At 35.3% G+C, this 27,904-nt stretch overlaps 1 protein-coding gene across 4 annotated transcripts in view; it reads right to left on the minus strand.

Annotated features, from left to right (window-relative positions):
* The window catches only part of LOC145263184 (ceramide kinase-like protein), a 327,568-nt gene that overhangs the window by 39,004 nt on the left and 260,660 nt on the right, over positions 1 to 27,904 (minus strand). For all 4 annotated transcript variants that reach the window (XM_080120237.1, XM_080120236.1, XM_080120239.1 and 1 more), the window contains exons 8-10: positions 21,400 to 21,583; positions 18,493 to 18,561; positions 5,064 to 5,134 (exon numbers count right to left, since the gene is read on the minus strand). In XM_080120237.1, the coding sequence (XP_079976363.1) occupies positions 5,064 to 5,134; positions 18,493 to 18,561; positions 21,400 to 21,583 (324 nt within the window). The remainder of the gene's footprint in view (positions 1 to 5,063; positions 5,135 to 18,492; positions 18,562 to 21,399; positions 21,584 to 27,904) is intronic.

Consider the following 27,904-nt stretch of genomic DNA (forward strand, 5'->3'; position numbering starts at 1 on the left):
TCAGTAATATTAAGGTAATTTCGACTGCATAATTTTGAAGCTACCAATTATAACTTATTAGAATTGACAAAAAAATCAGTTGGAACCATTGTTTTTTTTAACTGAAAACTTCATTTATTGATTACAAAATCTCGTCCCAATTCTGTAGAAGCACCAAAAACACATACCTTCAATGTTTCTTTTCATGCATCCTGAAACCAAAAGTGTTTTTCTCCAAGAAGTGAAAACACCAAGGCCGAAATTATAAATATGGATATTTCATTTATTTCTGATGGGTTCTTGTTCAGAGTTGACACGCTTTGTATACATCTTACTAAGTCACCCTATGAGTAAAAAAAAAAACGTCTGTCCGCTAAAGCGTTGCATATCGAATTGATCTCCCTCGTAACTAAACTGTCGTGTCTCAAAATCTATCTTTTCGATTACATCATCACTACGCATAGCCTAAAGATCCTTGCCGGTTTTTTGTCATGTATCTTTGTTTATATTATCGTTAACTTAAATTCCATCCATCAAGTTTACTTAATACATATTTGTGTTATCCTAAAACACATTTTAGCTGAGAAAACATGGTGAAACGACAACTATGGAAGGCAGTAATTACTAAAGATACACTTGAAGATTTAGCATTTATATCGCGCCGCGGTTAACAACGTGACGAAGGCCAGAAGAAAAGTTGGCCGAAACGTTGTGAAACAATAACAACAACAACAACAACAACAACTATAAAGATGAGAATAATAGTCCGCAAATAAATAAATAAATAAAAAATAAAATACTATTTTCTTGAATAATTATAATAACCGTCGACCAGCACACCTTTCGGCGTTGCCCTGCCAGTATCGACCACCATCACTAATGAGAAATGGAGCCTAAATTCCACATTTGTTCATTTATTACAAATAATGGATGTTTAAGTTAAAGCTATAATAAATATTTGTCAGCTTTCAGAAATTAAATTCAAAACTAACCTATCTCTAGCCGGGTCTTTATTTGTCCCTCTTTTTCTCCGGTTCATGTTTTTTTTTTTTTTTTTTTCACTTCCTCCGATAATCTCCTTGGCCTTCCCCTGCGAACATGGTCTGCTTTTCCAACTGATCTAGACCTACTAACCCAAGAACTCTCATCCATTCTTTTAACGTGACCATACTATCAAAGTCTCCTGTTCTGCACAGAACTCCCTATACTTTCCAGATTTAATATGAATTCATCCGAACTAACGTTATGTTATTAGTCTATTGAAAAACGCCAGAAAGTAAAATAATCGATTATTATGATGAGTATTATAAGAGTCGATTATTATGATTTGTCGGTCCTGGATATGATCTTAAACTATATCCGATGGTGAGGCCCCAGCTTGCGGGCTTTGCGGAGTGTGGAGCCACCCTTTAATTGTCATTGCTCCCAGGTCCACTCGGACCCGGAGTCGTAGTATCTGTTAGGGTATCAACTATGGGTTAAATAGAAAAACAAAACAAAACAAATATATCCTATTAAAAAAAATTTCTGCAAAATCACTGGATTTAGCATTAAATAACATGAAAAGGGTTGATATGCCGTAAAATAAAAACAACCAACTAACTATTATGTTTTGTAAACGTAGAATGTTATAAGTTGTATTACCAAAGCGAAATAAATATTAACAGTTGAAACATTTGCATAAAATTATTTCTCAGGAATGTTTCGGCCACCTTTAGCAATTTAAGACAAAGAAAATGAATAAACAAAATTCATTTTGGATAAACAACAGCAGATGTGTTTTGATGCGACGTAGAGAGTGACGTCATAAAAGGAAATGGGTTTTAGATTACACGCAGGAAGTAGAGTTAGATTGATAAGTCTGTAACCGAGAGTTGTGTAGTAGAGACAGACGATGGCAGTCATGGGAGCACTGGACTGAGAAAATGAACATATGTAGTTGTGAAAAAGAAAATATTGTGCCACCTCGGAACAAACAATTTGAGTTTTTCGTGACTGACATGACTAGATTTCAGGAGCATACGAGTAGTAGTTGAGGGGCAAAAATCAAAAGCCCACAGTATTAATCCTGGGCCCAACTCTTTTCCTGATCTACATTAATGATCTTCCAAATAACATCCTTACATCATTTGTAGACATTTATGCTGACGATACTACCATTTATGGTAGCACATCTAAGACAGTAAACGACCAAGTTCTCTCCAATTCTCTCTCTCCTCTGATCTTGACAATGTAGTACAATGGGAAAAGGAGTGGCTGGTTACTTTTAATGTATCTAAAACCAAGCTTCTCTCTTTACATCATCAACATTCTGATCCACATCTGGCATCAATTGAAATGAATGGCTCTCGTCTTCAGGGGGCCTCAAGTTTTGACAAGCTTCTCGGCTTGACCTTTACTCCTGATCTTAAATGGAACACGTACATCAAATCTGTTGCCAAGGCCGCTGGAAAAATGGTGGGATCTTTCTATCGATCCGGTAAATATCTCACTGCTGATGCTATTCTCTATCTATATAAGAGCCAGGTACGTCCAAGGATGGAATATTGTTGCCACATCTGGGCAGAAGCTGCTAGAAAGGACTTGTCCTGCCTTGATAGAGTTCAAAATAGACTTCGTAGCCTCGTAGGAGATGTCCTTTTCTCTTCCTTGCAACCTCTATCTCACAGAAGAGATGTTGCGAGTTTGTCTCTGATGTATCGTTATTTTCATGGAAGGTGTTCAACTGAGCTTCAATCTATGCCCCCCCCTCGCCAAACTTTCACAAGAAACACTCGTCTAGCTGTACACACTATCAATAATTCCCCCCACTCTTTATCTGTGCCTAAACCTAAACGTAGATTCCATGAACAAAGCTTCTTTCTTAGAACTGCACGCCTGTGGAATTGTCTTCCGTTTTCCTGCTTTCCGGCTGACTACAATATGGTTGTCTTCAAGTCAAGTAAATAAGTTCTTGATGAGCTGTTCTATATAAGTTATCAAATTTACCAAATTTTCATTACTAATGATTAATATATTGTCCAATGTCTACTGTACACTCTTTAACCCTTATCCTTGAGTGGCCTCTTGGCCTTAATAAGTGGTGATGCCTATGTAAAAAAAAAAACAGACGAAAATGGTTGTGATTCAAAGTATCTTTGCTTAGCACAAATGTTCTTTGTTTAGCACAAATGTAAAAGATGTTTATCCGTCCTTCTATCTATAAACTGTTTAGTATGTCGACATGTACAGATAACCATTATACACACATCAACAACAGAAACATTTATACACTAGATCATAACCTATTGGATGACGTCACACACATTAAGCAGACGACAAGTTAACCAGATAAAGAGGTTCATTTTGTAAAACTCACATATATACATCATTATACACCCCCAGTATACACCACCTGAAATTCCCGGCTGCAAGATAACAAACAATTTGCAAGCACAATAAACGTAAATATGAAACAACTTGGTTGTTTGAGTTTTTCGTGAGAGACATGACTAGATTTCAGGAGCATGTCGGAATAGACAAAAATTAGTTGTGATTTAAGATATGTCTTTCTTTGTTTAGCACAAATGTAAAAGATGTTTATACGTCCTTCTATCAGCCTGACATCCTCAGGTAAAATAAAGTAGAATAAGTCCATAGAAGATACTGCCAAGTCTGCTGAAAAAAAGTAGGCTTCCTCTACTTGGTTAAAGAAAACTTTTCACATCTGTTAATATTTGAGATCTCGATAAAGGCAACATTCATCTGTGCATGGTGTACTGTTGCCCCTCTTGGACAGAATGCAGAAAAGAATGACTAACCTAATAAATATCGCATGCTCTGTCCAGCTCCAGCATCTGTTGCATCACTGCAGTGATGCTTGTCAACTCCCTGTTGTTGTTTAAAAATTATTTTCATAGAATCTGCTCCAGTGGAATCACTGCACTTGTACGTCATCAACATAAATAACCGAACATACCTGACTCTCAGAATAGTAGCAGAATCGCACCCGTTCTCTATAGACGTACCTAAATGCCGGAAGATAAATTCTTCCCTTTGACGATTTGGTTTTGGGAATTTCTTTCTCTGCTCCCAGTTTCCCTGACTGTATCAATTTAAATGTAATGTGAATAAAATTCTTGTTGCTCAACTCCTCACCCTGTGTAACACCATTATTACAGTAAACCCTTTACCCGCCACAAACAATATGCCTCATTTGGGATGAATCCTTATTTCCGAGGGCAGGCTGCCATTGGAATTCCCTCCCTGCTCCCTCTTTCCCCAACTGTATAAACATTTAAATGTAATGTGAACAAACATCTTGCTGCCGTCTACCTCATTTGAGTTGCACTCGTATCACAGTTAGCCCCCTTTACGTTTCATTGTCAATATGTCTTCCCCAAGTATGAACAAAAATAAAAAAGCAAAGAATTGATAAATAAAGAAAAAATAAAGAAAACAAAAGAAAATAAATAAATAAAAGAATAAATAAATAAAAGAATAAATAAATAAATTAATAAATGAATAAATACATAAATAAAAAAGCAAAATAAATAAATAAACAATAAGTAAATATATAAATAAAAAATAAATGAAAAATAAGCAAATAAATAAATAAATAAAAAATAACTAAATGTATAAATATAAAATAAATAAAAAGATAAATAAATAAAAAATAAATGAAGTAAATAAAAAATAAATAAATAAAAAAGCAAATAAATAAATAAATGAATAAAAAAACCAAATAAATAAATAAAAACTGATAAATAAATAAATAAATAATAAATAAATGAAGTAAATAAAAATAAATGAATAAAAAATAAATAAATATATAAATAAAAAATAAATAAATAAAAAAGCAAATAAATAAATAAAAAAAGCAAATAAATAAATAAAAAATGATAAAAAATAAATAAAAAATAAATAAAGATAAATAAATAATAAATAAATGAAGTAAATAAAAAATAATAAAATAAAAAATAATAAAATAAATAAAATAAAACGAAGGTCAGATGTTATTCTTACTTTACTTTATCATGTATGCATAGCATACACATGGAATAAATAAGACAAACCTGAACCTGACGTCATATCTGATGACTTACCTGTGTGCGTGCGTTGCATGTCGACTGTATCCGTATCTTCTGGATTCTCTGGCAATCGACAGACAGAGCACCTGTTAATGAAATAAGACATTTTTAATTAAATGACACTTGCTTTACTTTGTGTAATAGATCTGCACTTATCTAAAATAACTCCGGCTGAACACGAATTCTTCCACGAAGATTTAGACTGAATAGATTCCCATGCACGTTAGAGCTAACCTACGTCTGTTTGATTTTCAATCAGGTGTGTGGACCTGAAACATCTTCTAAGGAAAATTAGATCATATGGAATCACTGGAAGAATTCATAACGTAATTAAATCCTTCTTAAGTAATAGAAAAATCAAAGTTGTCCTCGACGGACATACATCCAAACAATATGACATAAATGCGGGAGTACCTCAGGGGTCTATCCTTGGACCTCTATTATTCCTGATATTCATAAACGACCTCCCTGATAATATTGTTTCGGAGATGGGTATATTTGCTGATGACACCACTCTCTATAACAGATATGAGGGGAAAACAAATAAACACATATCCAAGAAAATGGCAGAAATACTAGAGGATGACCTCCAATCCGTAGTGGAATGGGGACAAAAATGGTTGGTCTCATTCAATACTGCTAAGACTAAGCTTGTTTCCTTCAATAACTACAAGAAACCTTCTCTACCACCAATAGCAATGGCCAAGAACACATTGCCTGAAAGTACTTCTTTTAAACTCCTCGGCCTAATGTTTACAGGGAATATGAACTGGAATAGATAAATTGAGAGCATTGCCAAGGCTGCTGCAAGGAAGGTTGGCTCCCTCTACCGTGCTAGAAAACTACTTACGCCTGCCAGTATCATAGACCTCTATAAGGCAACCATTCGCCCATGTATGGAGTACTGTTGTCACATCTGGGCTGGTGCATCTGCTGCTTGTCTCTCGCTCCTGGACAGGGTTCAAAAAAGAGTCGCCAACCTGATAGGTCCTGAACTGTCATCTAGGCTTCAACCTCTGTCCCATCGACGAGATGTTGCACCCCTCTGCCTGTTCTACAAATACTTTAATGGTGAATGCTCTGACGAACTGCAAACACTTCTACCTCCCCGACGTAACTACCCCCGACAAGCCCGACAAGTTACTAAGTCTCATCCCTTTACAGTGGAGATCCTTAGGTGCAAGAAAGCCTTTTACTCCAATAGTTTCTTCCCCAGAACTGCGGGTCTTTCGAACTCCCTTCCGGGATTCTGCTTTCCCAACTGCAATGATATGCAGAAGTTCAAGTGTAATGTTAACAAACATCTTTCTACTCTTCTCCCTTCATAATGACCCCGCTAATTAATTCCCTAATAGTAGCCCCCTGCTTCAAAGTGGCACTGTGCCTTGTTTGGAGTAAAAATTGAATAAAAATTAAAAAAATATATATATTTTGGCGATCTGGCATCTGGCAAAAAATATATATATTTTACCGATCCAAACAACTTCCGTTTTTTTTTTTTTTTTTTTTTTGTAAACTCGTCGAAAGTAAGCAGTGTTTCTTACGAACAAAGGAAATAAATAAAAATTCGGGTCGGCATTTTTTTTTTCTTTTTTAACAAGTTTTTTTATTACCGTTGCTCTCCCGTCTCAACATCACTTAAAAAGTCTCTCGCTGCCACATGTCCATCTAGTCTGGCCGTTTCTCTTTCTTCCGACCGCATGCTAGGCATAGCCGGCCCATTCTCATCTTCGACTTTACACGTCCATTTTCTTTGACGCACACTTTGCTTCCCCGACCACATGGTGTATTTTTCTCCTTTTTTCTCCTTTTTTCCCTTTTTCTTGTCGCACACACTTCCAAATTTGCATATGCGCTTTTTCGGCTGCAGCTGCTGCTGCTAATCTCCTTGCAAGCTAGCCATGCTTCGCTGCTGCTGATATGTTCCCACACGCTCATGTGCTCTACATTATAATATTGTGTTCGTTTATTCAACCTTCCGTCAGTACACATCATGTTAGAGCCATGCCAGGTTAGTTAGGCAGGTCGTATATGCCACGTGCCTGATTCAAGGCTCCCAAAACAGCTCTTTTACGGTGAACTGTCCAAAGGAAAAAGACCCGCAGGAAGACAGTGGAAACGGTTCAAGGAGAATTTACATGTCTCCCTCAAACGGTTCGGTTCGTGTTCTAACTCACGAGAAAAAAAAACTAACCCAAGGTAGATGTTCCTGGCGTGCCGCAACTCACAAATGAGTTACAATCGCTGAATCCGCACGAAACGAAAGAACACAAGAGAAAACGTGACATTAGAAAAGACAGAGCAGTCAACAACCCTGATACAGAATTAATCCACCGGTGTCCAGCATGCAGGAAATACTTTAGAGTTCGAATCTGTCTTACAAGCTGTTTTCGAACCCACAGAACAATTGTGTGATCACTTTCTTGGCCTTCAGGACAAGATCAAAGTGTAGTATCTGTTCCGGCAGATGCTGCAAGCTATGACTACCTATGACTAGCAAAGACCAGATGTGGGGGCAACCCCACATGCCTGACCTTTAACCAGCTCCCATTTCCCACCTCTCGGGAGCTGGTCCCCTTTTTCCCTTCCCCCTCCCTTCACTCCTCACATTAAAAATTGGCCTTGTGCCTAATTTGCTCGGTGGGGGAGCAAATAAATACCATCTGTTCCGCCAGATGCTGCACTTAAGATAATGTGTACCAGTCAATGGAGGGGAAACCCTCTATACTGGGACAATTATTATTTTTGGTAACCAGAGTGCCCCCTTTTTGCCTACTTTTAGGGGAGCTGGTTTTTACCTCACATTAAAAACGGCCTTGTGCCTAATTTGCTCAGTGGGGGAGCAAATAAACACCATCTGTTCCGGCAGATGCTGCAAGCTATGACTAGCTATGACTAGCAAAGACCAGATGTGGGGGCAACCCCACATGCCTGACCATTAACCAGCTCCCATTTCCCACCTCTCGGGAGCTGGTCCCCTTTTTCCCTTCCCCCTCCCTTCACTCCTCACATTAAAAATCGGCCTTGTGCCTAATTTGCTCAGTGGGGGAGCAAATAAATACCATCTGTTCCGGCAGATACTGCAAGCAAAGACCATATGTGGGGGCAACTCCACATATAAGACCTTGGTCAATGTAGGGGCAACCCTTCATACCAATTGTCACTATCCAGCTCCCCTACTCCCCGGGGAGTTGGTCCCCATTTCCCCTTCACTCCTCACTTTAAAAATCGGCCTTGTGCCTAATTTGCTCGGTGGGGGAGCAAATAAATACCATCTGTTCTTCTAACTCTGTCCCGTGGGGAGGCATTGTAAATAGGAACAATTGTATGATCACAGTCATCTTTGCAAACGATGGACGGACATCATTTATTTAATCTGTTACGATCCTTATATCATCTACTTTGTATTTATTAATATAGTTTAATTATATTTGGACAAATGTACATTTTCCTTTCGTTACTTTTATTTTTTTTTATTTACTAGTAGGAGGACGCGACGTTGCCCGGGATTAAATGACGATCAACAAATGTTTCACCCGTCCAATACTTTTATTGCCATCAAAATCGGTGATATCATCCACTTTTCAATCAACTGGATTGATTGCCTGCTCTAGTTGGGGACCCACCATGGTTCACTGGGAGAAAACTTACCATGCATCCTCGCAGTGACTTAGTCCACAATACATTGCAATCTACATTGCACTGTAGAGAATCTACTTAATAAAATTATTTCATGGCTTGTATTAAAGTTTAAAATGTAAAAGTTAAGTCATGGTCCAATTGTGCCTTAAACAGAAACATTCGTTTCGAATGCGCTCCTGTCTTATCAAAGAATCTGATGTTTATTTCATACACTGGGCCCTTCTGCTTGTGCGTGAAAAAAACTTTTCAAATGCACTTGTGATGTTAGGTTGTATAAGGATGTGAACTTGGTTGAAATTAAACTGTTCTTTCTTTGATGGGATTTTTTTTACGATCGATTTTCGATACTTATCGATTCTGATACAAAACCTATCTAAGAACATTTCCAGACATAAAGTACATTTGTGTGAATATTTTTTTTAAATCAGCCCAGTCGTTTCGGAGTCCATAGGGAACGAACTCACACACACACAACACACACACAAGGCGGCTTTTATATATAAGTAGGGAAAGTCAAAAAGAATAGTCTTATGGTTTTATGAAAATCGCTCCAGACAAGGCATAACGCCACTTGATATAAAGGGCTAAAAATAGTATTGCAAACGATAAGTGTTAGAAGGAATAGACTCTGACTCAGAAAACAGCAATTCTTTCCTCTTTGTCAGAAATATCTCTCATGGAATATGAGAACTAAAGGACAAAATAAGGAAATTGGGAGTTACGAAAAAAAAACTAACATAATTATCTTGCGTTTTTATTGTTATGTTCAACCAAATAACGAGTCGATTGCGAATGTACCGGGTTTTATTCATAGGAGGTTCTTTTAGTTTATAGAATAAAACCAACGAAGATAATTATCTGTAGCAGTCGAAATTGCTACAATCACAGGCAGGAGCTTGATATCGCGGCTCGAGATTTGAAATCCTTTTTCTTTCCGGCTTATCCAACCGGAGGCCAGCTCTCAATCACGTGACCGAGTACGCGATTGTAGTAATGTCGACTGCTACAGATAATTATGCGATAACCAAATTTTATTACATTTTATTTATGAGTTCAAAATTATAGAAGGTAAAAGAAAAAAGCATAGAAATGCTTATAAGAAGTTCAGAACTTGGAGAAAGACTACACAGGTATCCTCATTAATTTTCAGTAAACGCAAGGAGTGCCTATAGAGGGAGGGGGGCGGTAAAAAAAAAACCTGTAAATTGGTTTAAACATGATTACAATAAATGTCAGTGTACGAATTCAAAATTTGACGTTAGGTGCATACATCCTCGCCCTTAAGTTTAATACCACAAAGCTGCTTCCAAACTGACTACAGCATGATCGTCTTCAAGTCTAATGTAAACAAATATTTATCGAGGCGTTCTCTTAGACAATCAATTCACCTTAAGAAATATTCCGCCCATTCTGTGAAACAAGATATCACAGAGCTGCTCCCCAGACGACTACAGCATGATCATCTTCAAATCAAATGTAAACAAATATTTCTCGAGACGTTCTCTTAGATAACCGATACCTTTTAAGAAATATTCCGCCTGTTCTGTGAAACAAGATACCACGTAGCTGCTTCCATGCCGACTACAGCATGATCGTCTTCAAGTTTAACGCAAACAAAATCCATGATGAGTCACCCTCTTAGTTAATCAATCCATTTCCTGTAATATTCTGTCCTTTTCGCCAGTTGTTTCGAGTGGCTCCCGGGTGTTGATGATAAGTGGTGACCCATTCTTATAGGGTGATGGTGAACTACATTATACCATGAATATATGGACTCTTCCAGGCACGATGTATAGAAGAAATTACGATGAAATTCCGATGCAATCTGGGAGCAGTTTTTCTTTGACATACTATTTTATTTTACCTGTGTTCATACACACTTTTGCAAACATACCACTGTTTTGTCTTATTCAAACCAACCATCAGTAAAAATAAAAAAATAAAAAACTATATAAGAAAAATAATAATGAAAAAAAAAAACAAAAAACAAAAAAAAACGTATATTCGCTTCAGAGAACTTCGCTATAAACTTGAGAACAGAACTTCAGCCCATATGACGGTTGTTCCACCGTGGCAAAATGAGTTAAATTAGCCTGTTATACTAAGAGGCTTGCTAAACATGCATTTATTTTTATTTTATTTTTATTTTTTATCTTGTTTTTAAATGTAACTATTTTTTACATGGATATGTTGCCGTCCACCCCTATACAGCGCTTAGTATTGCCAAGTGGTCACCCATCTAGTACTAACCAAGTTCAACGCTGCTTAATTTCGCTGATTTAACGAGAACCGGTGCGGTCTCCTAGCGTGATTTTGCGGCATAATTATAAAAAAAAAGGGCCGGAAAGTGTATAGGAGTCCGTACCAATACCGAGCAACCCAGGATATACCTTTATATATATATATATATATATATATATATATATATATATATATATGTGTGTGTGTGTGTGTGTGTGTGTGTGTTTTTGTTTTTGCGATACTTATGGAAATGAATTCAATTATATATACGAAAGTGCATTTTTACCTAAATGCAAGAATGGAATAATTTTCCCTTTAACCAATTTTTGGATCCCCAAATGGGGAGCGGCATTTGTATTATTTTTAAAAGTGGACAATTATATTTTATAAATAATATATATATATATATATATATATATATATACATATATATATATATATATATATATATAGAGAGAGAGAGAGAGAGAGAGAGAGAGAGAAAGAGAGATATATATAGTAATTTATAAAATATATATGGCGATTAAGCTACACTGAATATTCGGCGTTTCATCCACTCTAGGATTCGTCAGGCTTATGCGCGAATTCTGTGGTTGTTTATTGTTTTTATATGGTCCTCTTGTGTTGAGGGTTTTAGTTAGCCAATCAGCTTTCTAGTATCCACCGTGCCCCTTCCTATCAGCCAATGGGCATGCATTTTATCGAACAAAGGATCTGTTTTAAAACTAGTTTAGTGGTTTAAGGAAGACATTTCTTTCTTTTTTATATATATATATAAATATACATATCTGTATATACATATATGCACATATATATGCATATATATATATATATACATACATATATGTGTGATCGTTTATGTATATTCATGTTTATTTAATTTATTTATTTGTTTGTTTTCTATTGTTTTTGTTAGTTTTAAAACTATTTTGTATCGCTATCCTAGAGTAAGTTTTATTTTGTGAACACAGTTATTTGCTATTTCTCTTCTACAGTTTAATAGATTTTGGGGTTCTTTTAAGTGCAGGATAGCAAATTTTTCATGAAGGCATAATTTACATAGGTCGTCTAAATGCCTACAGGTGGTAGCTTGTCTTATTATTTTCCATTAGACTACCGGCGAATGCCCGCTTTCTTGGAGTTCCCAGTATTTATTCGCTAGTGTTGTCTTTATACGGTGTTTTTTTATTGTTGAATGTACTTTTGTGGTCATAGTATCGGGTTTTGAAATCTAAGGAAGTCATGCCTATGTAATATTTCTTGTTATTCGGGTTTTCTTCCGCAAATATTGTTGCCTGATAAACTACGCTTTTTGTTAGACATTTATTTTTAACTGGGCAAAGTGTGCGGTGTCTATAGTTGCATTTATCTTGTTCGTTATTAGTATTTTTATTTAGGGTATGGTTGTTCTTTTCTGGGGGTGGTTTGTTATTATTATTATTACAGTCCGGGGTTGGTTCGTTATTATTATTATTACAGTTTGACATCATAGACTTTTATCCCTCGATATCCGAAGAACTTTTTAACATTGCCCTAGAATTTGCTGAGGCATACACTGATATATCCTCGGAAGAAATCAACATCATTAAAAAATGTAGAAAATCAGTTCTAATAAATAACAATAACCAATGGATAAAAACTAAAATGAACAATTCGTTTGATTTGGCGATGGGTGCCAAGGACTCTGCAGAGGTATCAGATCTTGTGGGATTATTCATTCTATATACTCTCACAAGCATATTCGATACTACGGATATCGGCCTATATAGAGATGACGGACTAGCTATAATAAAAAACTCCAACAAAGTCAAGGGAGAAAACTTTAAGAAAATCATACACAAGGAAATGAAAAAATTAGACCTAAAAGCAGACATATCAGCTAACATAAAAATAACAAACTTCCTGGACGTCACGTTAAACTTAGATAAAAACACATTTTCATTGCTTGAGTTATTACTGAGTCTACTTATGATCGAGTTAGAGATGCGTTTTAGATATGTGTTTTATAATTGATGGTGGGTGATTGGACTTATGGTTTACGTAAATTGGAGTAGCGTTATCTTTTAAGTATGGTTCTATGATTATTATTTCTGCTAGTGTTAGTTTTATTTTTGTCATGGTGTCTACTTTTTTATTGTTTATTTTGTTGTTGTTTACATTGTTTTTATTTAGTATTTTTTTATTATGTGCTTTAATTATCATCTCTAAATTTTCACAACAACTGTAGGATAACTTTAAGGTATTTTTATTGAAGATTTTGTGTAAGGGGTTGGTTGCGGGAAAGTGTTTTTTCAATAAGATCTAGAAATTTCTTGCCAAGTTTTGTTTTTAACATTTGATTGTATGGGGCCGTATACCAGATTATAGTTCTTTTTCTTCTATTTTTAATTTTATTATAGTTATTGGTGTTTTGTTGCTTATATTTGATATCGATATTTTTGTATCCACTATTTTTTAGGGCTGTTTCGTAGATATTGGTTGAGTTATTACTGAGTCTACTTACGATCGAGTTAGAGATGTGTTTTAGAGATGTGTTTTATAATTGATGGTGGGTGATTGGACTTAAGGTTTACGTAAATTGGAGTAGTTACTATTAACAAGAACAACCTTACTATAAATAAAAAATACTAATAACGAACAAGATAAATGCAACTGTAGACACCGCACACTTTGCCCAGTTAAAAATAAATGTCTAACAAAAAGCATAGTTTATCAGGCAACAATATTTGCGAGAAATATTACATAGGCATGACTTCCTTAGATTTCAAAACCCGATACTATGACCACAAAAGTACATTCAACAATAAAAAACACCGTATAAAAACAACACTAGCGAATAAATACTGGGAACTCAAAGAAAGCGGACATTCGCCGGTAGTCTAATGGAAAATAATAAGACAAGCTACCACGTGTAGGCATTTAGACGACCTATGTAAATTATGCCTTCATGAAAAATTTGCTATCCTGCACTTTAAAGAACCCCAAAATCTATTAAACTGTAGAAGAGAAATAGCAAATAACTGTGTTCACAAAATAAAATTTACTCTAGGATAGCGATACAAAATAGTTTTAAAACTAACAAAAACAATAGAAAACAAACAAATAAATAAATTAAATAAACATGAATATACATAAACGATCACACATATATGTATGTATATATATATATATGTATATATATGTGCATATATGTATGCACACATGTATATTTATATATATAAAAAAACGTCTTCCTTAAACCACTAAACTAGTTTTAAAACAGATCCTTTGTTCGATAAAATTCATGCCCATTGGCTGATAGGAAGGGGCACGGTGGATACTAGAAAGCTGATTGGCTAACTAAAACCCTCAACACAAGAGGACCATATAAAAACAAACAACCACAGAATTCGTGCATAAGCCTGACGAATCCTAGAGTGGATGAAACGCCGAATATTCAGTGTAGCTTAATCGCCATATATATTTTATAAATTACTAACTAGCTCTACCTACGTATTGAGCACTTTTGAAGTAAATACTTAAAGTTTACGCATAAATCTATACTTTCGTATATTAATTTATGTGAGTAAATGAAGTAGTTATATATATATATGTGTGTGTGTGTGCGTGTTGTTGTTGTTGTTGTTGTTGTTGAATAGGATAAACATTGTGTCTATCTATATATTATTCCTTAATTGGAATTTTTTTATTTTGAGATGAGCATTTTTATGTTAATTTTATTTTTTATTTCGGACTATTAGTCTCATCTTGAACATTGTCTGAAGATAGCGGTTTCAATCCCACCCAAAGCGTGCCAGAGGTAATTGGTCAAAAATGTGGTGAGACGACGACAACTACGGATGGCAGTGTTGGCTGAGAATGCAGTTAAGAGATTCGAAGTTCCTATCCGTCGCGGTTACCACCTGACGAAGGCCAGAGGAAGTTGGCCGAAACGTTGTGAACCAATAAAAACAAACAAACAACAACTAATAAAGATGAGACTAATAGTCCGAAATAAAAAATAAAATTAACATAAAAATGCTCATCTCAAAATAAAAAAATTCCAATTAAGGAATAATATATATATACCAATCGGTACGGACCCGACTATGGAAGATCAGATAATGAATAAATATGGATTTATAAGATCAAAGAATCCAACCTTGATCGCCCTTCGGGGCCCGTGGCGCAGTTGATAGAGACGTTGAATCTCTACGGTTCCAGATGAACATTGTCTGAAGATAGCGGTTTCAATCCCACCCAAAGCGTGCCAGAGGTAATTGGTCAAAAATGTGGTGAGACGACGACAACTACGGATGGCACTGTTGGCTGAGAATGCAGTTAAGAGATTCGAAGTTCCTATCCGTCGCGGTTACCACCTGACGAAGGCCAGAGGAAGTTGGCCGAAACGTTGTGAACCAATAAAAACAAACAAACAACAACTAATAAAGATGAGACTAATAGTCCGAAATAAAAAATAAAATTAACATTGTGTCTATCTGTCTAGCATTTTTGCTAAAATTGAAAGTATTTGCAAAGTTATATATATAAATATATATATATAACTTTGCAAATACTTTATATATATATATATATATATATATATATATATATATATATATATATATATCATATAACCGCAGAAAATCTGCCACACACACACGCGCGCGCGCGCGCGCCTAATCACAGTTGAAAATACAGCAGACCGAAATGTTAACGTTTCTCATTTTACGTCAATGTATTTATAGAAATTAAAGTGATTCAGGGGAAATAACTTTTTATAAAAATTGAAGAGTTACGTACCTTAGAAAACAAATAATTTATCACAACCAAATTTGTATATATGAGTTTTAAACGGGGACAATTACCTCCGATCAATTGCAAATTTGAGGGTGTATACCGCACACCCAGAAGAGACGTTTAAGCAACGCTCTGGAGGGATCCTTAGATGTATGTTTTAGTCACTATTTTTTTGTTATAGGGTTGCTTTCATCTAATTCTCTTACATTTCCAGTTTTTTTTTTTTGTTTTTTTTTTTTCAAATCTTTCATGCAAAATTTGAAAACGTTATTTATTTGGATTATTCGGACTGTTCATCCAAATAATGCGCGTTATCAATACTCGGGTTTGTATTACTGTACACATAGATTCGAAAAAGTTGTCAAAAAACAAATATATAACAAATAAATGTTATCAAAGGCAAGATAAGTTACTTTTCTACCTAACTGGATATATTTTTCGTGTTTTTATTCAATGTAACATGTTTATTCAGCTCGAAAACCATACAGTGTTTACCGATGTATGTATTGGAAAATTCAAAATGGCAGCCGACACTCTCTTTAACACGGTAAGTTCAGGAAAAGATGTTATAAATAATAAACTAGACAAAATACTGTTAGAAATTCGCTCATTATATGTTACCGTGACATTAGTTGACATATATTCGGTGTTTTTTTTAATAGTATTTTGTATAATTTATTATTTATAACACATTTTTCCAAACTTACCATGTTAAAGAGAGTGTCGGCCGCCATTTTGAATTTTCCAATACATCGGTAAACACGGTATGCTTTGCGAGCTGAATAAACATGTTACATTGAATAAAAACACAAAAATATATCCAGTTAGGTAGAAAAGTAACTTATCTTGCCTTTGATAACATTTATTTGTTATATATTTGTTTTTTGACAACTTTTTCGAATCTATGTGTACAGTAATACAAAACCTCAATACTCATCTAAAAAATTCAGGAACTTTTATTTATTTTTTTATATAAAATATGTAATTGATTGAAAATTGATTGCAAATTTCATTAAATTTCGATAATTCGGAATTTTGTGTAAGAAATGGAGCGTGTGTTCCCTGCATTAGCATGACACATGCGATTCCCTGTCCTGTCCGGCCCCAGCCCTTTAGTTAATAGAAAGCCTCCAAGATGCCCACTCCCCATTTTTGTATTTTTTTTTTTTTTTTGTCGCTGGCCGTTCTCCCTATTTGCACTAATCTTTGAAGGACTCCACCCACTTCCCACTTTTTTCTTTTCTCCCACACTTGCATCCAATCCCCACTCTAAGATTGACCATTTTTTTTTATCCCCAACTCCGTCGTCAATGAAATGTAATCTTTGGATATATTTATGTTTCGAAAAAAGTTTTTCAAATTTGGGTTTATCTTAAGTAGGACAGTTCCTGGAGTGAATGTGGTATTCTGGTGACTGAAGTAATTCAAGTTAAGAGTAGGATAGACAATTTTGATTATTTGTGACAAAAAAATTACCAACGACACATTATATCCACACTTTTGATTGCCTTGTGCCTAACTTATTCAATTTGTAATCTTTTTTTTATATATATATATATATATTTTGTGCAAATAAATATTTCAAGATGTAGTATCTGTTAATATTCGAGGATGGCATAATAATATTGTGGAGTCTATGTTCACATAGTTCATAGAATGGAAATGTCGCAAACTCCTACAAGTGTTTTGGGAATAAACCTCCCTCCATATTCTAGAACTGTATTAACCAACTTACTCAGATAAGTTTGTTTTAGTTTTAACAAAAGTGATAATAACATCATGGGGTCTGCAGTTGCACTGAAAGTCGATAGAATGGAAATATTTTAAAGAATGGCAGAAATAAACAACAGCTCACGGATACTACCGTGGAATTTCCACAGGTCCTGCCAGTCTAATAAATATTCAACTGTTGAATTAGTAAAGAAGTGTGTAATATTAATTTTCATCTCACTTATTAATCCGTTAATTACAGAATGGTATCTGTTGTTTTAGGTCTCTTTGTCGTACTGGATTCCAGGATAAGAATTTATCTAGTCTGGTGGAGTATCCAGCTTAATGTCGTTACTATAGGCAACATGACTCAGAGAAGATGCAAACATCTTTGTATAAGTCAGTTAAGTGTAGCCATATCCAGAGGATCTTTAAATACTTTGTTGTTTTAAATATTAAATCAAGGTTTACTTGTGTCAGATTGACCTGACAGACCATTGTACATAGAGACTGAAGAGACTCGGGGATTGTGTCTGAGCAGCATTCAAACTCAAGTTCGAATGAGCAATAAATCATCATAATTTCAAACAAAAAAAATCCATAATCTAAAAATTATTGAGATTCTCATTAAAAAAAAAAAAAGAGGTGAGAGATATCATTTTGGTCAAAATTGTTAACTATGCCACGTTTTTCTTTTTATATTTTATATTTAGTCTCTTCGGGTTTACTGGATTCCAGGACAAAGAATTCATCTAGTCTGGTGGAGTAGCTAGCTTCGCGTTGTTACTATAGACAACATCATATAGAGATGTCATTAATTAAAAAATAAAATGAGAGGTGAGAGATATTTGTTTGGTCAAAATTGTTAACTATGCCACGTCTTTCTTTAAGTCTCTTCGGGTTTACTGGATTCCAGGACAAAGAATTCATCTAGTCTGGTGGAGTATCTAGCTTCGTGTTGTTACTCTAGAGAACATCATATAGAGATGACATTAATTTTTAAAAAAATGAGAGGTGAGAGATATTATTTTGGCAAAAATTGTTAGTAAACTGTTTTTCTTCTGTGACTCACCCCACACTACATGGTTGTTTTTCGGATGTTTCTTCGACTGGAATGTATTCCACTTTGCACATATATGATCTGAAAAAGAGAGAAATTATCCTTAAAGCATTGTTACTACAACTGAGTATCAACAGGTGTACAGCAGGTTTCCATCGGCTCCAAAGCCAACGGAGTCTTGACCAGGGGATCTTCAAAGTTTTCGAATGGGGAGGAAGACATACTACTGACTTTTTAGAGCTACATGGGCCAAAATAATTTTAAAAAATAAATAAATTAATAAAATAAATAAATAAATAAAATAAATAAATAAATAAATAAAATAAATAAATAAATAAAAAATAAATAAATAAATGAAAAAAAAAAACATAAAAAAAATAAAAATAAAAAAAATAAAAACAAAAAAAATTAAAAAATGACCCTGACATGTTTTATACTTGTTTTACCCATTAGCTTTGCTTTTAGACAAAACTGGTTCTCCAAAACCTCAGTCATTTAATCATTTTCGGAACAGAAAGCAAAACCATGACATTATTTTCACACATTTCCGCTTTTTCAAAAAAATTTCTATTTTACATATATTTTTACATTTTCCATAAGAGCTCCGTAAGCCAGATTAAAGATTTGGTGGGCCGGATTCGGCTTGCGGGTCATAGTTTGGAGACACCTTCTAGATCATTGTCTAGATAATTGTTAAAATGGCTTGTTTTCATGTTGACTGGTCTCGTGCAGTTCTAAGGGGTCTACCTGCACAGACTTGCCTTCTCCTTTTGAGAAGAGGTTAGTTTATTGCTAATCGACTAGGGCATCTCTCATATTTTTACAAACCAACAAAGGCTGGATAGAGTCCTGCAATATATACGTTGAAGCTCGACTGAACCCATGGAAATAAATAACTACAACACAAAAGTAAAATAGAACATATATATTGAGAGCAAGAAAGTATATACAATATTTACACAGAGTCCTTTGGTATAGCCATGGGGAGACTGTCCCTGGAGAAAGTGTCGGCTGGGTGGTCGTCGACTCTCGTTCTCGTTGGGTCACTTGTTGGGTCTCTTGTTGGGTCTCTTCCTTCTTTACGGTACCAACCATATTTATATGGTTGATACTCCACGTATGCTAATTAGGTGGATCCTACCACAACAATATGAAATCTGGTTCAGCTCTGTCAGGGATGTGTTGTCTGGGACAAGTCCTTGGAGAGTAATGTTAACTCTTTTTATGGGTGCCCTGGTAGCTTTTGTCGTTTTGCCTTTTGACAGTTTAGGTCCTTGTTCCAGCCCCCATCCTTTAAACCTCCTCAATGACCCTACTAAGCTCTTTCTCTAGGGCTAACTGCTCATCATCCAGCTTCACTAATTCTTGAGGTAGTAATGGCGGTTCAGCTATTAGCAGTAGTCTCCTCACTGATAGGATATATAGTTCTCTCCCACTGCAACAACTATAACACCAGGGTCGGAAAGTGGGATTGAGAAGTCAGCACCTACAAAAAGTGCTTGAGCAGCCCCGTCGGTATTCCCCGGTAAGGGCGACACAGGCGATCAGCCATAAACTAACCCCTCTCAATAAGAGAAAGCAAAGCTTGGGGAGGCGGACTTCCTAGAACTGCTCAAGAACAGCATTTCACTGCAATTAACATGAACCAAGTTATTACAAAAATGGTTTAATGTAGACTAGCCTGGGTGCCCGGCGTTGCCTGGGTGCTCGGAGGTGTGTGTTGAGCAAAACAAAAAAAAGTGGTAATAAGCAGGCAAACTCGAACCCATGCCGAAAAAAGGAGGAAAAGAATGTGAAAAAAAAAATATGACGTCTTTGCTGTTGCGCCCATCACCAAACCGGAAATGACAATTTTTTAAATTAAGGCTAGTCAATCGAAAAGAAGGGGATGACTTTCGAAAATATCGGCGAAAAAAGCGACCCCTCCCTGTAGAAAAGTGGCCAGTTGAGTGTGAAGGAATTAATGTTTTTAGCCAATTTTTCGATATTTGTTGTCCAAAGGGTCGTGCTTTAAAACGATACCGATCTCGTGAAAACCCGTCGCCTCTGTCGAAAGTTTATACATACATACATACATGATGATGATTGCAACGTCTTGTCAGACGAGTGTCACCCCCTCAGACACTTAAAGTCCATGAGTCCAAAAATGACTTCCATCGCCACAGGACCATTTTAATAGACAAATGCCCGAGGGAGTATCTATACACAGATGATGTTTCAGAGTCTTAGCTTTGTACGACAACTAAGTCTCTCTACAGGTTCAAAATGTTGAACTCCAGCAACAAGCAAGAGCAAGATAGCCAGCAACAAGTTAAACCGCAGACCAGCTTAATGCGGGTATTGGTCTCCCGCTTTATAGTTTTTTAAATCACAGATTTGTTTCTCCTAGAAAGGTTGCCTTCATCACGGTTTATGGGAGCCCTCTCCACCCCAGCACATGCATACATACACACAAACGCACATGGTGCTAGTTGGCCGTTGACCCCGAAAAAGAGTTCATTCGCCCTTTGAAAGATCTTGTTTTTAATCCTTCAGGGAAACTAGCCATCCTCCTCACCAAACAAGTCTGGTGGGGGAACCAGTTTAGTCGCCAGTGACCCGACCATGAGGCAGGTAGTACTGGGTTACATGGTACCAGACCTGACCTGACATGCATACATACATACATACATACATTTGAACAGACAGGTTAGATTTATATTATAGATAATTGTTGGTTGACCTTTGACAGTCTGGAAGAATTTTTAACGTTTCATTTTCTTTACTCTGACACCGTCCAACATTCTGCTACTGAAATAAATCCGTGCGTCATTGTTTTAAAAGAGGTTTTGTCTTTCCTTCTATACAACGTTTTCGTTATAGAGCTGCATCTCACATCTCTAAAATAAATGAATAAAATTAGGTAAACCCCGCACTCACCTTAATTTCGACAGAGTTAAAGCTTTCAAAAAACCTCCTTCCATTTTTTTGGACTGAAGGACTGATCGATACCGTTCGGCATAGGCGAGAACGTTCCCTGCGAATCCGTATTGGCTATTGAAGGCCCATTTGTAGAACTGACCACCATGATGAACGGAACACAAATCGACATATCGGTAGTGACCTAAAAAAGTAAAAGAATAAATAAATAAAAATAAGTGTGTAATGTTTATATATATATATGTGTGTGTGTGTGTGTGTGTGTGTGTGTGTGTGTGTGTGTGTGTGTGTGTGTGCATTTTTTAAAATTTTCTTCCTTTGAAGGTTGTACCGTTGGATATGGGGCAGCCAAACCAGCTGCCAACATTGCCCTGCTTTTTATTGAAACCAACCGAGAGCTCTTTTTACTATCCTCGTTGTTCCCTTAAGTGCAATTGTCTGGATCTCTTTTGCACTTGGTTCACCAGAAATATTAGTTAGGTAGGACTTCAGGTTCTTCTTCATAAGCCCTGTGGCACCTATGATAACTGGTATGATTGATATCCCTCTAAGATTCCAGTTTCTTTTCATATCATACATGAGACCTTGGTATTTGGTTCGTTTCTCTCTTTCAGCTCTGTTCAGACCGCCACCATTAGGAACACTCACTTCAATCAAGATTGCAACTCTCTCTCTCTGACTTATTCCATATAACTATGTCAGGTTTCACAGCAGCATTTTCAAGGTAGGTGGCTGTAGGGATTATATGGTCGTAATGTATGGTATATAAGCAATTTCCAACTGTTCTTTCAGGTTGATGTTCCCAGGATTTGCTGCTACATTGGATGTTTAATTTTTTATAGATGGTCTAGTGTGCATGTGTATGTGTGTGTGTAGTCCATGAAATGTTGTTTAGTTGATATAAATCCAATGAAACTTAGTAAGCAATAACAGGCAGAGGTGTATTAGAGTGTATATATCATATTTATACCAGCATTATTGTTGCTTACTCGCCAGGCAAGTTTACTTGGGAGTGCATCACTCCCAGTGAATTAAATGCGCCCCCAAATACCAACCTGGTAATTTCTACGATTCGGCAGAGTACATAAAGCACCTAGCCTATCTAATTTAACCATCTAATACTGACCAGACTTATCATTGCTTATATATATATATATATATATATATATATATATATATATATATATATATATATATATAAGCAACGATAAGTCTGGTCAGTATTAGATGGGTGACCATTTCGATAGGCTAGGTGCTTTATGTACTCCGCCGAATCGTAGAAATTACCAGGTTGGTATTTATATATATATATATATATATATATATATATATATATATATATATATATATCTACGTTTTATTTTTTTATTACCATCTATCTGTTTTGTTACACATGTTTCGGTTGCCAGACCATATCTACGATCCAGCAGCCTTGTCAGACCTTACAGGTTTTGTAAGACAAAACAAAACAGAAAAACGGTAATAAAAAAATAAAACGCATATTTGCTCTGCAGTAGTATTGAGCACTCTCTTCAGGTTTTTACTAATTAGCATTTTGATATATATATATATATATATATATATATATATGAGATAAGTCACATATAAGAAATCAAGTGAATTGTCTTGTCAAATATTACATTGAGGTAATAATTTCAGGACAATTCTAGCCAAAAAGGTAAAGCTCAATATTTAAAAAATAAAACAATATATAAGTTTAATAATTAAAGCTAAATTCTGGAGATTTCCTTAATCCATTTGTATTTAATTTTCTCCATTATTGAAAATCCATGGATTAAGGAAATAAATATAATTTTTCTCCATATATTCCTTGTTTCAAAAAATAAATTCTTAACTTAAATATATTTGTAAATATTTTAATCTACAGAATCTAACTTTAATCATAAAACTTCATTACAAGTTGTTTTGATAGACAAGACAATAAAATTATCCTGCCGATCTCGTCAGACGATCTAAGCCAAAATAAATTAGAAGGAAAAGATTGTTTTAAATTATGTATGGGTATTAAAAAAAACAAGAGTTGAAGTGCTGGATCGAGAGGGGAGAGGGAGGAGTGAAAGAAAGGAAAAAAGAGCAGGGATGGGGGGTGAGAAATATAGATTATATTTATAATTAGAAATTAAAAATTAAGAATAGAAAGAAATTAAATTAAAATAACTTAAAATGAAGAGAGGAGATTGTTTGTTAAAAGGGAAAAACTTAATAGCATATAATATAAAATATAAAACATAAAATAAAATAAAATAAGATAAAAACGTAAAAATAAAAAAGGAAGGGAAACTATGACGCAGTTAGAAAGAAAGACAGAAGTGGATAAATAACAAAGAAAAGTACGTCTAACACATGTCAAGAGAAAACATATATATATATATATATATATATATATATATATATAAGCGAAAATGTATGTATGTATGTGTGTTCGCTTTTTCTGTATGTCTACAAAAGGCTTTTTTCAGAGAAGCGATCGGTCGCCTAACAACTTTTTAAAACTTTTTATATCGCATATAAATCGTAATATCTCACAGTTAACAACGAAGCTCGCCTGTCTATTTAATTTGCTCGATTTCGGTAAGATAAATATTCAACAATTTTCGCTCGCTACATGTGGGTTAGTCTTTTTCCTATAACATCTTGGGAAGCGTTCCCACAGTAAATGAAATACTATCCCGCAGTCCAACTTGACCTCATTAACTCATTAAAACGGGCACCTGCCAAATCCAAGTAATTAAATAAATTCAAACGTGTTTCCGTTAGCATCTCGCGGTGGGGCATTGGTTAACATCGCACTTTTTTTTTTTTCACACTTATATTTACAACTTTGCCTCAACGGTTCAGGTTCGATCCTCATACTTACTTTTTTTTCACCCCCCCCCCCCACACCCGAAGTTTCCACACACACCTCCAAACACCCGGGCAACGCCAGGTACCCCTCGCTAGTCTATATATATAAAAGCGAAAATGTGTATATGTATGTATGTATGTATGTATGTATGTATGTACGCTTTTCCTCGATGTCCACAAAAGGCTTCTTTCAGAGAAGCGCTTGCTCGGTTCACAACTTCTTAAAACTTTTTATATTATCTATAAATTGTAATATCTCACACTTAACCACGGAGCACGCCTGTCTATTTAATTTTATTGGCTTTTAAACGTTAATTATTCCACATTTCCCGCATCGGCACGCGTTACATTCGGTTTTCGGTATAAAAAAGCGAAACTCGACTCTAATCACAGGCTGAAAGCCACACTTGCCCGCGCGCCCTCCGGGGCCCGGGTGACATGATCAAAGTGTAGTATCTGTTCCGGCAGATGCTGCAAGCTATGACTAGCTAGGACTAGCTATGACTAGCAAAGACCAGATGTGGGGGCAACCCCACATGCTTGACCTTTAACCAGCTCCCATTTCCCTCCTCTCGGGAGCTGGTCCCCATTTTCCCTTCCCCTTCCCTTGACTCCTCACATTAAAAATTGGCCTTGTGCCTAATTTGCTCGGTGGGGGAGCAAATAAATACAACAGGCCGAAAGCCAGTTGTCTCAAGAGAGCTAAGTAACGTTTGTTCAATGTCGACTTCGTCATATCAGACTGTAGCTTTCATTTCGCTCCTCCTAATAAACAGGGAGCGGGTTTTTAAAAACAAACAAACCGATTTATTCACCTCATTCAAAACTGTCCCGCACAAAATGTTTACTGCTGAATACCTATCGCCGTCACGTCAATCAAAAACGCGCACCTGTTTTTTTTAACACTTTACTATTTTCCAACTGCGCGTCGTGAAGGTTTCGTTTTTTTTTTCACAGGCACCTGTTTTTTTCACATTTTCGGGTTTTTTTCACACACCCGAAAAAAACCCGGGCAACGCCGGGTACCCCTTGCTAGTATATAATAAAAGGCTATATGTCTGTCTGTCTGTCTGTCTGTATATTTAAAAAACTCTATCTCTTCAAAAGCTAAAAGTCACAGAGCGGCGCTGAAGACCTCAAATGACTGGATTTTTTACAGACTGTTCTTTTATGTGTTTTTAGCCGGTTAAAATAGATTGTAAAGGGTCAAAAAATGAGTCAAAATTGAAAAAGAAAAATCTTTTAAAATTTTGTAATTAAAAATGAAAAATAAACGAAGATGAATGTACCAAATGTATAACAATTGACTTATTTTTGATTCCTTAAGAAATATTTTAACCGGCTAAAACCCCATAAAAGAATGGCCCATAAAACATCCAATCACTTGAGGCCTCTAACGCCTCTCTGCGACTTTTAGTTTCGGAGGAGATAGAGTTTGAAAATATGGAGATAGATAAACAGACAGAGCGAGTTTTATAAATTAGATATACATTAGCGGGAACAGAGGGAGCACTGGGTTTTTGCCCGATCATAAAATACGCTTAAATATGATATTTTAATTTGTCTAGATTTCATATATATCATAAAAGAGTCATGATTTTAAAAGTCAAACAGCAATATTAGGGTGCCATCAGCCAGAATCGAAACTAAAAGCAAAGCTGCGGCATTCAAAGCTAGTGGCGTTACCATTGTACCACACACATGAACTGGTTAAAAATTTAAAATTAACTAAGATGAATGTACAAAATGAATAACAATCTTTTCAATTTTGACACATTTTTAACCCCTTAAAAACAATTTTAACTGACTAAAAACCCATTAAAGAATTGTCTGTAAAAATTCAGGATGGAGTACTGCTGCCACATCTGGGCAGGAGCTACTAAAAACAGCCTATCCTGCCTTGACAGAGTACAAAATAGACTTTGTGGCTTAGTGGGGGATGCCCTTTTCTCTTCCCTGCAACTTCTCTCCCACAGAAGAGACGTTGCAAGCCTGTCTTTGTTGTACCATTATTTCCATGGCAAGTGCTCGTCCGAGCTCCAATCTCTGGTCCCCCCTCGCCAATCTTTTACGAAAAACACCCGTCTAGCTGAATCCACTGTCAAAAGTTTTCCCCACTCTTTATCTGTGCCTAAATCAAAACGTAGATTCCATGAACCAAGCTTCTTTCTTGGAACTGCACGCCTGTGGAACTCTGTTCCGTCTGCCTGCTTCCCACCTGACTACAACCTGGACGTCTTCAAGTCCAACGTAAACAAATTCCTGATAACTCCTCCCCTTAAGTAAACACTTCATTAAATCTCCACACTAACGTACTGTACTTGCAATAACCCTTATCCCCGAGTGGCTTCCGGGCCTTGATAAGTGGTGACCACTGTGTAAAAAAAAATAAAAATACATTTGTGTCATGCATAGATTTAAAATTAGATATAGTATTCCTTTCTGACAAAATGGACCACATCGATAATATGGAAAAAAATTCACATTATTATAAACAATTTTTCTTGAAAAAATATATATATTTATTTGGTTCTTGTCAGAAATTCCCGCTATGTTAAAAACAAAAGATAAAGAAAAATATGCACGATGTATGTACACCTGACTAAACAAGAATATCATTTTCCAAAAATCACATAAATTGATTCAACAGTTTTATTTTTATAAAGAAAATCATTTTTAAGTGATTAATGGGAATTCGTAGACATTACAACATAAATCTAGTGAGTATGAATTATTGTTGAGTTATCTCCATTTGTTTCTTGAAATATTTTGGAGACAGTCACTTCTCAGATACTCATTTGGATTTTTTTTATTCAAATAAAACTACTTCATCAATTTAGGTGATTTTTGGAATATGATGTTTTCGTTTCGTCACAAGGTCATACATCACACAGAATTTTCTTTAATTTTGTTTTTTAAAGACTCTTCTGGGCAAGAACTAATTATTTTGCTATATTGCAAAAATTGTAATGGAAATTCTTGCTAATCTGTAATAAAACGGGAGAAAATCCAAAGTGTAATTATTATTTTCAAATTAGAATATTCGTGATATTTTTAGTTTCTTTCATTATTTATTTAGTTTTTGTTTTTTAAATAGTCGATGTGTTTTGTGTACTTTCCGTATTTATCGCTTTAACTCTTGTGACTTGGTTGACGAGGGAATTAAATTAATCTTTGAAAGTGAGAGAGTTGCCTCCCCTTACCTTTAATGCTTTCTGGAAAACTTCCAATTGTGTGTGTTATTTTCAGTGTCACGCTTACATCCGGGTCATTTAATTGTTATGTATCTCCATTTCTTATCATAAATAATTTTACCAAGAATTACCAAGAATTCTTCATAAGTGTTGGTTTCGGTTTTGATTATGGCTGAAAGAACTCAATTTATATATATATATATATATATATATATATATATATATATATATATATATATATATATATATATATATATATATATATATATATATATATATATATTTTTTTTTTTTTTTTTTTTTTTTTTTCATAAGTTTTTATTTCGGTTTCGATTCAAGCTAATGCATATGGATATATTTTTATTTTTTATTTTTGAAAGTGCAACTTTATAATATATAAAAATCGATAGAACATTAACTCTACAATAATATATACGAAATCTGCA

Source organism: Euprymna scolopes, chromosome 38 (genome assembly GCF_053919585.1).
Source record: "Euprymna scolopes isolate OS-2025 chromosome 38, ASM5391958v1, whole genome shotgun sequence".
In the NCBI taxonomy this organism is placed as follows: Eukaryota; Metazoa; Mollusca; class Cephalopoda; order Sepiida; family Sepiolidae; genus Euprymna; species Euprymna scolopes.